This window comes from Marmota monax, unplaced genomic scaffold, assembly GCF_021218885.2.
Source record: "Marmota monax isolate L192 unplaced genomic scaffold, Marmota_monax_Labrador192_F-V1.1 WCK01_AAM20220418_F8-fsc00117, whole genome shotgun sequence".
Classification (NCBI taxonomy): domain Eukaryota; kingdom Metazoa; phylum Chordata; class Mammalia; order Rodentia; family Sciuridae; genus Marmota; species Marmota monax.
In genome coordinates, this window is record NW_026693023.1 from 2,683,719 (window position 1) to 2,696,663 (window position 12,945).

The window sequence follows — 12,945 nt, forward strand, 5'->3', positions numbered from 1 at the left end:
GTAAATGCAAGGAATTGTATTTATTTTCTTGTGAACACGGACAATGTCATGCAGCATGCCAGCTGTTCAGTTGTAGTAAATCCTGGCAATTATAAGTGACCTTAATGACATCTGCTCTCACCCCTTTCCAGAAGCGGAGGAGCTCTACCAGAAGAGAGTGCTGACCATAAGCGGCATCTGCATCGCCCTGCTGGTGGTCGGCATCATGTGTGTGGTGGCCTACTGCAAAACCAAGTAAACTTCATCCTCCACACCTTTCTCTCTCCTTAGTGCACAGATGGCTTAGGTGGCCAGGGCTTTGTAGACACCATGCTTCACACCCTAATCATGGGAGAAAGAGGGATGAAGCACTTTCCCCCTTATTTTTCCCTTTAAAAATGCACTTTGAGGACCTTTCCTAATCACACACATTGGAAAGCTTTGTGTTTTCTGTGAAAGCGTTCAGGAAATTTCTAACATGTGACCATGGCCATACAAATGGATGAACATTTGGAAGGACAGGCTTGTATAGAAGCACAAGAATGCATGTATGTAGTTGTGCATGCAAATATGTGCACACAGGGATCATGTACTAAAAGGGAAATATAGGTGCCAGAGATGCACTTGACACATCATTGCTGAGGACAAATCCAGTTTATACAAACTTGGGAGATAAAAGAAATACTCGGTGGTATTTTAAATGTAGTTTTCTAAAAGAGTGAAAAATGTTTCAGTTCTACTTACTTGGGTTGCCAGTGTAAATGCTGTCAAAGGATGAGTGAGGTACATAAAAGGAATCTCGTGAGAGTAAAATAAGCAAAGTTTGCTTAGAAAGAGCTACAGGGAAAGCTTTAAAATAGATTTGTGGCCACTGGTTGACCCTAAAAACTTGGTCCATCTTGACAAATGTATTTATTGTTTGCCCTTCATTTTTCTGTCTTTAAGTCTGAAATAATGTTAAATTAACAGGAATTTAAAAAAAAACGTTTCCTCATAACATGATATACTCTTGCCAAAACTAGTCATGGAGATATTTTCATGATTTGAATATTTCATTGAGGAAAAAAATAATATGCTTTTGTACCACAAAATTAAGGGCATAAATTGTATTTTCTTAATACCCCATGATTTAGCATGCTGCCAGAATTGAGTAGGTGAGAGAGATAAGCCTTCATGGAATTGACCTCATACGACTTATTAGATTCAGTCTTAATATTCACTACCTGCTTACACAAAAAGCATTACAGGGGTAAGACCACATTATAATTGTGCCAAAACCTAGGGACAAAATATGTCCAATCTCACTATATGGGCGCCCCCCAAACACACACACTGTGTATAATGTACAGATTTGAAACTAAGTATATTTTCTGAAGGAATCCACAGGGGGAAAAAACTACAAATAGAATCAGTCATCAATTCTACAGCACGAATTGTTATCTAAGACCAATGACCATCTGTAAGGTTTAGGGGAAGATGGATTGATTAAGAAAGTTGGGATTTTAGCCAAATACCAACATATTTGTTTTCTCCTCCTTCTTTCTTTTTCTTCAGTGAAACAGTTAAGTTTCTGTAAGAATCCCACACAGCTTTTCAAGCCCAATTGCTGAGGATGTATGAGCCTACTTATTCTGAGATGGAATGGCATATAGTCCTGTTCTCCTCCTCACCACCAAGCCACTGCCTTGAATTATTCATAGGTGTTGGTAGAATAAAGATTTGGCTGTACTAAGAAATGTAAATAATAGGAAAAAAAATTATGCTTCCTTTTTTACATCTAGGAAACAGCGGAAAAAGCTTCATGACCGGCTTCGACAGAGTCTTCGTTCTGAAAGGAACAACATGGTGAACATAGCCAATGGGCCTCACCATCCTAATCCACCCCCGGAGAATGTGCAGCTGGTGAATGTATGTTGACTGGCCAGTGAGACAAACTACGCATGTCCCTTTTGTACTGGCATCTTGAAGTTTATTTTCTAAGCTCTTAGGCTCTTAGCTGCTGCCATTAATCACCATGGCTTCCAGGAAACCAAGATTTCACCAGGAGAAAATAATGGGAACATTTTTTTTAAAGTGGATTTGGTTTCTGTAAAACCCACACATTTCCTCTTATAAAGTGTTCATTAAGGAGTTGGAATCATAATGTTGGGTTTGTTCTGCAGGGAGGCTGGAACAGGAGGAAGAAAACAAAAACAATGTAATAAAATTAATAAAACCAGAATCAGAAGGAATTTGTATTTTTTAATAATTTGGAAATGAAGACTCTTCCAGTCTATAACTGATTAGTACAGATAACTGAGCCACGGATTTGGAGTGATATTTAGTAGGGGCACTTTACAGTAATTGATGATTTACTGATTCTGATTCCCAAAGGAAGAAATTAGGGCATGGAAAGGTCAAGTGACTTATCAAACATGCTTCGCAGTAGAAAAATTGGGAGAATGTAATGCTTGCTACTCCCTGGCTTGTTCTATGTGATACCAAGCACTCCAGATGAGATGCCTCCTTAAGCATTCAAATATGAACATTGTTTATACTTTACCAAGAACTTGGCCCTTAAATTAAACTAGATGATAGAATTTTCAGTTCTGGAGACTATATATCATCAGCTTCCAAACCTCTCTGTTTTTATAGACAAGAACAAGCACTGTACTTAGACCTCCTGGCTTTTGAAGTGTTACTCTTTATATTCCAGAAAAATACTTCTTGTTTCATTTTTTTTAATTTCCCTATGTTATATGGCTTTTTAATAGATCAATTCCCAAAGATTGTATTGTAGTAATCATTTTTCTACCCTATTGGAAAAAAAGGTGTATACTTAGTAGAGCAGAAATGTTATAGAACCATGTCTGGAGATAGTGGTTTCTAGATTACCCCACATCTTATAGCAGAGATCTATAGAACATTATTGGGGCAAGGTGCTGATAGGTTAATAAACTTTCTTGCTTACCTCCACCTAATGGTGTTCATCAAAGTGTTCTGCAGGGCTAATAAGTGCATTCTCTACCAACATCACGATAATCTGTTATTATATATGTTATAATATATCAAGAGTCTTACTGCCATGAGTGCCTGAATTCTATTATGGCTCTAAATGGTGTGACCTTAGGCTGTAACCTTTTCTCAATCTTATTTATTATGAAAACAAACCTAAAAATAATAAATGCTTCAAAGACTTCTTGTGAGTAGTAGGATAAAATAACTTACATGGAACAGCCTAGTGGCACTTAGATTCATTAAGTTTATGTCACCCCTCAAGAAGCAAGAGCAGAATGTGCATGGACCAGAGATAAGTCACTCTGTATCTTTTCCTTATATATACCTAACCAGCTATAATTCCCAGGAAGATCCCTATGGAATAGTCTTTCCATGAACAGAACCAGCTGGAGTTTCATGCATAATCCAAGTTGTACATTTTTGGGCTATCACAAAGAGATCAGGTGATTTAGTCTTCATAGCTCATCAGAATATAAAGTGCCCTGTTTATCAACAAATAGTCCATTCCATTTCTTTTCCTGTTATTTAATTCAATTTGTTAGAAATACTAATAGCATTTAAAATACAACTTCAAAACAACTTTTAAAATACATCTTCTCACTGATAGAGGGCAGCAATAGCTACAGTGGTTTGCTGATGAAAATGAAATAAAATGTAGTTGCACTAAATGTAAGGCCCTCTGTATACTAGGTATTCATAGATGTGTCACCTTGACAACTATTGTAAGCCCTTCAAATTTTGTAATACCCTTGTTAATGTTACCATTGACAAGTTAGAAATTTTAATATTAGTAGGGCAGTATTGACACCATGATATTGAAAAAGGAAAGAAGATCCAAAATATTGAAATTAATTTTTTTCAAGTGACTTGAAATTTGAAGTAAGATAAGGTATGCTTTTCTTTTAATCAAAAATATCTGGTAATCTTCTTTGACTTGCAACAATCCTGACAAAAATGAGTATCAGAATTTGTTTTGAATTCTAGTCATGTAATTAACTGGAAATGAGGGAGAAGAAAGGTCTTTTTCTGAGAAAATGAAGTTAGTCGTGATTTTAGGACCTATATTGTGTGTGCATCCAGAGAGTAATTAATTCCATTTTTTCATCCAATCTAAAATCCAAAGTAGCCGAGAGGATTTGCCATACAGCACTGGAGAAATGAAAGTTATTATGAAACTTGTGTACAAAAACAGATTTGTGTGTGTAACAATTTTAGTATTTTGATTTACATGCATCTTCAAGTTGTGTCTCTGTGTCTACCCAGCAATACGTATCTAAAAACGTCATATCTAGCGAGCATATTGTTGAGAGAGAAGCTGAGACATCTTTTTCCACTAGTCATTATACCTCAACGGCTCATCACTCCACAACTGTCACCCAGACTCCTAGCCACAGGTATGAAAATATAAAAATTCCACAGTAGTTCTCTAAGAATGAATTTTTGCACATGAGCTTTTACTATCATTGCATTAAGAAAGGAGACACTTGGGAGGCAGTACAATATACAGACCTTGGACATGAACAGACTTTGGACATTGGTTGACTCTACTCTCAATAGCTGTGTAAATCTGAGCCTCAGGTTTTCCATTATCAAAAAAAAAAAAAAATTGATGGTAGCCAGGCATGGTGGCACATGCGTGTAATCCCAGTGCCCCTGGAAGCTGAGGCAGGAGGATCACCAATTCAAAGCCAACCTCAGCAATTGAGGCCCTAAGCAACTCAGTGAGACCCTGTCTCTAAATAAAATACAGAAAATGGCTGGGGATGTAGCTCAGTGGTTGAGTGCCTCTGAGTTCAATCCCTGGTACCACCAACAACAAAAATGGTGGTGGATAATAACATCTACTTTATAGGGTTGTTCTTCCCCATTCTAGAGATTATCGTCACTCACCTGCTGCTACTCACTGAATTGCTACACAGAGAAAATTCTAGGATTCTATATAATACTTAGAAACTGGATTTTATATAATACTTGGATTGCCTTGGAAAATGTACATGAAGATTGGTGAACCCTAAATTCTCAAATGCCCTGGTGATCTCAAATTGATTGCAGGCTACCAAGAATAACACTGCACTTCCAAATGTAACTGGTACAACATGACATTTCTCTGACCTAAAGGATTCAAGAACACAAGGACTAAGAACATTTAATACATAGTGGCACTTGATTAATATTTATTGAATGAATGAACAAATAAATGAATAAACTATGTTCACAAAGCCCTCTCTATGGCAAGTTTCTTTGTATCAATTCTTTTCTTACACAATTACTGTTGTAGAGAGCTTCTAATGTATCATTAATTGGAAATATCTGTCAGAATAACTTCCTTTCATTTCCATTTCTGCATGTCATAAAACCAAACAAAACTCACTTCCTCTCACATTTCCCTTCTAGCTGGAGCAACGGACACACAGAAAGCATCATGTCGGAAAGCCATTCTGTAATCATGACGTCATCAGTAGAAAACAGTAGGCACAGCAGCCCAACTGGGGGCCCAAGAGGACGTCTTAATGGCATAGGAGGCCCTCGCGAGTGTAACAGCTTCCTCAGGCATGCCAGAGAAACCCCTGACTCCTACCGAGACTCTCCTCATAGCGAAAGGTAAAAGCGAGGGGCAAAGCTACTGCCCAGGAGAACCTCAGTTAAAGAATCCCGTGAGCACCTGCGTCTCACCCAAGGAGAGCTGCCTTATCAGAATAAGGGCGGCAGTTCCCATTTCTAGGAGTGCACCTAGTTGAAGTCATCTTTTTGATGGAACTTATTTCTTCTGAGCTTCTCTCATCGTCCCAGTGCCTGGCAGGCAACAGACTCTTAAAGAGCTGGAATGATTTGATGTGGAAGGTGCAGCAGACTTGGAGTTCCCAGAACTGGCCATAGTCTCAGACCCATTCTGGGTCTAGGTTCCTCAGTCATAACATTAGAGAGATGGCATCAATGTCTGATGAGGACCCTTTAATTCCAATTTGCCAGTTATCCAAACTCTTAAATCGGTGGTCAAGCTGGTCTCATGTTCTCATGTGCTAACTCTGTCTTACTTTCCAGCCTCAGTTAAGTTTGTCTTTGCTGACAGTCATGGGGGAACAGCTGCTTGTGTTCCACTAAATAGTATCCCTTTTATAAAGTTCCAAGAAGGAATGTGTCTGGCGGTCTTCATAGGTGGTTTTCAAAGAAGACGTTGTTGCCTTCTTTATGGCCCTTTATTCCAGAATGTTTGATCCTTGTTCTGGGGAGATTGAGGAGGGCTGGGGGAGTAAAAGCAAAAGTAAAGTAAAGAATGGAAGAAAGTTAACTGAAGGAGTTGTTCAATAGGAATAGTGAATTCATACATGCACTTTATTCATTTTCCCCCAAGCTGGAAGAGAATAATTCCCAATTGGTTTTTAGCCCACGAATAAGCTGCTACCTGTGTGTTTTCCAATCCACAGGGTTTTATTTTATATTATGGTCATCTCATTCTAATCCCTGACCATTTATTTTTTTAAAAAGGCTTACATATTGCCAAATCCATATTTATTTGGTGGTTACATGGGTGGAGATGGTTTTGAAAGATTATTTGTGTTCTGGACTGGGAAGTACAATAAAGATGACCTATTTAGCTTGTAATTCATATAGAACTAACTGATGACTTCTTTACTACCCTTCCTCAAAAATGTCTTTCAGAACTGTATGGAATTTATCCAATTCAAATTCTCCTTGCAAACCATTTGTTTAAAAAAAAAAACAGGTCCTAAACTGGCTGAAAACATTAGTCTTAAATTCATGTAATTATACTTATGTATTAAGGCAATCTGTACATCTTAATTTAGTCTCCTTTGGAACATGAAAAGGAGGTTGGGATGAGCTCTTTCTTCATCACTACCTGTGATGTTGATCTTTGAAGGCTGACATGCATATCCCAGATACCATGGAAGGCTGCAAAATAGACCTGAACTTAAAGACCACAGGGAGATAAAACTGAATTACTTGTACATGTTGGTTGAATATGGATTATTATTTCTCAAGGAGCTTAATTTCAGTACCCTCAAAATACAGTCTGAAGACTTGAGTCCCAAATATTTCAATCTCCAAGACACTTTCCCATTTTAGACACAGCTGGATCTCACATCCATATCACTATGAATCATGGAAAAGCAGGGATGTTAATAGGTTTTCTGTTCCTGTTAGCTGGAGTTCCGAAAGTGGTGTCCTGTGTCATCACAGGTCATGATGAATTAGACTCTGTGACTGTCAAGGTGGAGAAAAGATTCATTTATAGTACTATGCATTGGTAACATTTTTATCAAAAGCTGAGAAATGTGACTCATTCCCCTCAGTGCTGAAAATCAGGTCTTCTTATTCTGGGGGAAGAAAGTATGGTATGGTAAAAACAGTGCACTTGGGGGCCTGGCACTGAGATACACTGCTGTCAGATGTGGCATGATGACAGGTAACATAGCCCAGTCATCCCTTGAAGAGTCACAAAAGATGGCCAGGAAGATTTTCATGTCCTCCTGCTAGGAAGCCAAAGACTGATGCAGTGGAGGGTTGGCAAGAGATGTAGTCTGGAGACCAGACATAGTCTCCATTGTGGTAACTATGAAACCAATGTAAGGTTCTTTCAGGCTTACCTTTGAATGTCATGGACCCTGGGATGGGTAGTTGCAAACTGAATGTTAACTAATAGCATTTCATGGAAAAAAAAAAGTTGAAAGCACACAAATGTATGACACTGTTGTCAGGAATAAATCTAAGTTACTATGCTCTTTTTTTTTCATAAGACATAACCTTATAGCTGAGCTAAGGAGAAACAAGGCACACAGATCCAAATGCATGCAGATCCAGCTATCAGCAACTCATCTTAGATCTTCTTCCATTCCCCATTTGGGCTTCATTCTCTAAGACCCCCTTGGCATTTAGGAAGGTATAGTATTTAAGTAATACTTCTTTCCCTTCCAAATCCCTGAGCCTTGGTCCTTATAAACTGAGTAATTTCTAGGACCTAGTGTTCTCTTTTCTTGGCTCACATGCTTTTGTTTAAACTCATGATGAGACTGAAAATCCCCAAAGTTTTGATGAGCTAGACAATTTAGCCGATCTTTGCATGTACTCCTGTGAGGAACACTCTTGGCTACATAATATTTTTATTCCAAGGGTGCTGAATTTCCTAGTTTAAAAATTGAAAAGTATGCAAATGAATATTGTTCTCTGATGAGATCCTATGGTGAACTCTGCCCCCTTGCCCTCCCTGCTCTGTGCCTCTTATTCCACCACACTTATGTGGGGTATTCTGTGCTCACACAGGTATGTATCAGCCATGACCACTCCGGCTCGTATGTCACCTGTAGATTTCCACACGCCAAGCTCCCCCAAATCGCCCCCTTCGGAAATGTCACCACCCGCATCCAGCATGACGGTGTCCCTGCCCTCCATGGCAGTCAGCCCCTTCATGGAAGAAGAGAGACCTCTGCTTCTTGTGACTCCACCCAGGCTGCGGGAGAAGAAGTATGAACACCACGCTCAGCAATTCAACACCTTTCATCACAACCCTGCGCATGAGAGTAACAGCCTCCCCCCAAGCCCCTTGAGGATAGTGGAGGATGAGGAGTATGAAACGACCCAGGAGTATGAGCCAGCTCAAGAGCCTGTTAAGAAACTCGCCAATAGCCGGCGGGCCAAAAGAACCAAGCCCAATGGCCACATTGCCAACAGGTTGGAAATGGACAGCAACACAAGCTCTGAGAACAGTAACTCAGAGAGTGAAACAGAAGATGAAAGAGTAGGTGAAGATACACCTTTCCTGGGCATACAGAACCCCCTGGCAGCCAGTCTTGAGGCAGCACCTGCCTTCCGCCTGGCTGACAGTAGGACTAACCCAGCAGGCCGCTTCTCGACGCAGGAAGAATTACAGGCCAGGCTGTCTAGTGTAATTGCTAACCAAGACCCTATTGCTGTATAAAACCTAAATATACACATAGATTCACCTGTAAAACTTTATTTTATATAATAAAGTATTCCACCTTAAATTAAACAATTTATTTTATTTTAGCAGTTCTGCAAATAGAAAACAGGAAAAAAAACTTTTATAAATTAAATATATGTATGTAAAAATGTGTTATGTGCCATATGTAGCAATTTTTTACAGTATTTCAAAATGAGAAAGATATCAATGGTGCCTTTATGTTATGTTATGTCGAGAGCAAGTTTTGTACAGTTACAGTGATTGCTTTTCCACAGTATTTCAGCAAAACCCTCCCACATATTCAGTTTTTGCTGGCTTCTTGTGCATTGCATTATGATGTTGACTGGATGTATGATTTTCAAGACTTGCAACTGTCCCTCTGTTTGCTTGTAGTAGCACCCAAACAGTATGTCTTGTAATGGCACATCCATTCAAATACTCTTCTCTTTTGTATGAAGTTTTCTTTGCTTTCAGAATATGAAATGAGTTCTGTCTACTCTGTCAGCCAAAGGTTTGCTTCATTGGGCTCTGAGATAATAGTAGATCCAACAGCATGCTACTATTAAATACAGCAGGAAACTGCATTAAGTAATGTTAAATATTAGGAAGAAAGTAATACTGTGATTTTTTAAAAAAACTATATTATTATTCAGAAGACAGCTTGCTCTTGCTAAAAGGAGCTGCCATTTCCTTTATTTTAACTTATTTTTCTGGACAAAAAGCAAGAGTTTTAGGCATAGCTTAGAAAATGGGTTCTGGCTTGCTATCAGGATAAATATAACACCTTAGAAGAGGACTTTGTTTTACTTTCTCTCTGGGGGAATGTTCCAGCGCTCATCTATTTGAGCAACAAATCACAACCAATAAAGGTGCAATCATTTCTGACTTGTATTTTTTCACTGATTTGGGAGCTACTGCATGGCTGTGTCATGGTACAAAAAGCCCAGCCCAAACAGCATACTCAGCAGTGTGTCTGACATGCTTCTAGAGTGAAACGTGCCTCTGTAAAATGCAGGCTTGTCATCATAGGAAAAAATGTTTCCATCATAGTGTTTGGAAGGAATTAATGTATAGAAGACCCAAGTGGAGCAGCCATGTGACTTGGTTGACATTTTAAATTTGGTTGACCACTTCTTTCTCCCATTCTGTTTCTCTTGTTTTTCAATGCCGCCTTGATTAGATCATAACTATGCATGAACATATTTTTTTTTTGGTCAGGAATGGCCAATGTGCATGTTTTGTGATTAGTAAGACTCTTCCACAAATGCTGACTCATCAGGAAGTGTCATTAGTGTTGAAAAGATTGCACCTTTATTTGAAGAAGTGATCCCCCACTGTGTACTGACCTCTCTATTTACATTCTGTGCCACCCGTTTCCCCCTCTTAATTTTTGCTTTGCTGTCACAAAAGCAGGACTAAGGTTGTTCTAAACCTTGCATGTTCTCTCGTGATTGTAAATCCAATGAAAGCCTATAGGTATTAACATTTGAAATAACTGTTAATTCAGGAAATAAGAAAAAAAAATTTTTTTAAATGCGGAACCCACTGTATGCCCTGCCTGGTATCTGTCAAATCAGGGCTGGAGTTTTACTTAGGTTCCAAGTGGCCTCCTAGGAGTCATGGGAAAAAATGGGAAATAGTTTACCAGGGGGTTCACAAAGTCCATGACAGTACTCAACTTCTTCTTTGCAGATGTACTGAATCTTCTTCTTTATGTATGTTACAAATAAAGGGAAGAAATGACATGCAAGTAGGTCTTAGAAGAAAAATGTAGGCTAGGCATGAGTCAGTGTCCTTAGACTCCTATGTGTTTCTACAATCCACAGAGGTGCTTGTCTGCAGGTCCTTGAAGTTAGTCTTAGTATTTGGTATTCAAATTTTCCTGCCATTGTTCACATGCCACTTTCTCTGTGCTCAACATTGTGCCCATTTGCTTTTTAACCTACATGGGAGAGCCCCTGTTAGGTCATACTCATTTCCCAGTTTTCTCAAATGAGTTAGATCATGGCACGGCACGGTGATAAAGTCAGTTTCAAGAGGTTGTCTAAACTCTTTTAACATTGCCTTTGAAGGCTTTGACTCACTTCTCAACACTTCAATAAAGAAATTCCTACTGTTATTTAGAAACCTTACATATTCTGTTTCCAATTTTTTGGGCATTAGGGAGTTCAGATGTCCCATTGTGAAAAATTTCAAGAACAAATAGAATCTTCCGATGAGAACAATGAATAACACATTTCTTCAGTTTGAGAATTTCTACAAATTTTGAAACTGTAAATATACATGAAATTTTATTTCCAATCTGATTTTGTTACTTATAGAGATGGCTCATGTGAGGTGAGGCCACCTTTGCTCCAGGGAAGAAGAGTATTCCATAATAAGAGAGGCCAGTTGACCGCTCAGGGCTACCTGCTACAGCCACCCAATTTATGTTCACAGGAACATTTCTGATACTTCAGTGCCACATCACTCTCAACCATCCCTATTTATAAATTTAGGCAGTTCAGTGGCAGTCCAGAGGAGTGTAAACCTATATTCCCAGAATGTGGAAAGCTGTCTTGGGTTTAAAGTAGTGGAAATGGCCCAGAAGTTTGACATTAACTTTCTTTCCTGGGTCTGGAATCATATCCCACCAAGGGGTATGCAGAGGAATATAGTATATACAAAACTCCTTTTTTTTTTTCACTCAAGATTCATTTTCTGTACTGTTTTCTCTTCTTTCCCCTCCCTTCCTCCCCCCTTCCTCTCTCACTCCCCCTCCCTCTCCCGCTCCCTCACCTCTCCCCTGCTCTTTTTTTTCTCCCAAAGAATACCTGGTAGACAGCCTTCTGCTTTCTACAAAATGGTACTCTATGTGGGTGACTGTGTCCCAAACAGCAATATGCCATCTCTTCCTTTTTTCAGTGTGACTATCTTGATGGAGGTGGAATTGATCCTGGGTAATTTGCTTAGTAGCAATTTCTTTCTTTCTTTCCTTTTTTTTTCTTTTTCTTTTCTTTCTTTTTTTTTTTTTTTTTTTTTTGGTCTGAGGTTGAAAGGTATATGGCTCACATTGGTGAAAATTAGGAAGGCATGGTCTTATCTTTTAGTACTGGCTGCATTCCAAAAGCCACAGAGTTTTCTATCCACAAAGATCCATGAAACATTGCAGAGAATTGCAGACAAAAAGGAAATGGTCACATATCACAATTTCTATTATATGTTCACATGTAAATACATATGTACATTACTTGGATGTTTTATTAAATCATTTATTGTCTTTATGAGTTAATGTCAGTTTTTACTCTCTCAACTTACTGTGTAACATTGTAAATAACATAATGTCCTTTATTATTTATATTTAAGCATCTAACATAGAGAATTGTTTTCATATAAGTCTAAGATAAATGTCAATATATATGTTTTTTTCTTGTTTTTCTTTGCTTTAAAATTATGTACTTTTTCCTTTTTTAAAAAAGAATAATTTATTGTTCAGGAGAAAGAATGTATATGTAATTGAAAATATTTGAAGAATGCACATTTGAAGGCCGTGAGGTACTGATAAACTAAAGAATTTATTATCCAAAATACTAAGCAATAAGTAATTGTGATTTATTTAAAGTTTTGTTCATTTCCCAAGAAAGTCATACTGCAATAAAAATATGCTACTCTGTGGAGATTTGGCCGTGTTGCTCAGCAGACTAATGTTTCAGTCTGTTAGACCAGCACCTTTTGTCTTACTTCGACAATTGTACTAACTTAGGAATGAATGTATTCCATAGACCCCATTATCATCTTGTCTGTCTGTTGCTTTTACCGCACTGCCTGTCCTGGAATCATCTGTCTCCTGACTCTGTTTACCACTTTCTTCCTTGCTGAAGGGGCCACACAACTGAGCAATATGACATTTCTTTCTCTTCCCACATCTACCCCACTACCACCACCATATACAATAACATCAGAGAGAAACATTTTAGGGCATGACGGCCTATATTTCAGTTGCTAAGATGTTCTGTCATGACAGCCAGAAACTTCTTCAGATTGATGTGAAA

The 12,945-nt window shown here is 38.5% G+C and overlaps 1 protein-coding gene across 14 annotated transcripts in view; it reads left to right on the forward strand.

Annotated features, from left to right (window-relative positions):
• Nrg1 (neuregulin 1) overlaps positions 1 to 12,570 on the forward strand; it is a 207,646-nt gene extending 195,076 nt beyond the window's left edge. For 9 of the 14 annotated variants that reach the window (XM_058582315.1, XM_058582316.1, XM_046453300.2 and 6 more), the window contains 5 exons: positions 132 to 234; positions 1,761 to 1,887; positions 4,240 to 4,370; positions 5,371 to 5,577; positions 8,257 to 12,570. In XM_058582315.1, coding sequence (XP_058438298.1) covers positions 132 to 234; positions 1,761 to 1,887; positions 4,240 to 4,370; positions 5,371 to 5,577; positions 8,257 to 8,911 — 1,223 coding nt within the window. In that variant the 3' untranslated portion in view covers positions 8,912 to 12,570. Of the gene's footprint in view, positions 1 to 131; positions 235 to 1,760; positions 1,888 to 4,239; positions 4,371 to 5,370; positions 5,578 to 7,733; positions 7,877 to 8,256 lie in introns of all 14 variants that reach the window. The other 5 variants (XM_058582319.1, XM_046453302.2, XM_046453305.2 and 2 more) reach the window with 1 other exon arrangement.
• Positions 12,571 to 12,945: the final 375 nt, after the last annotated feature.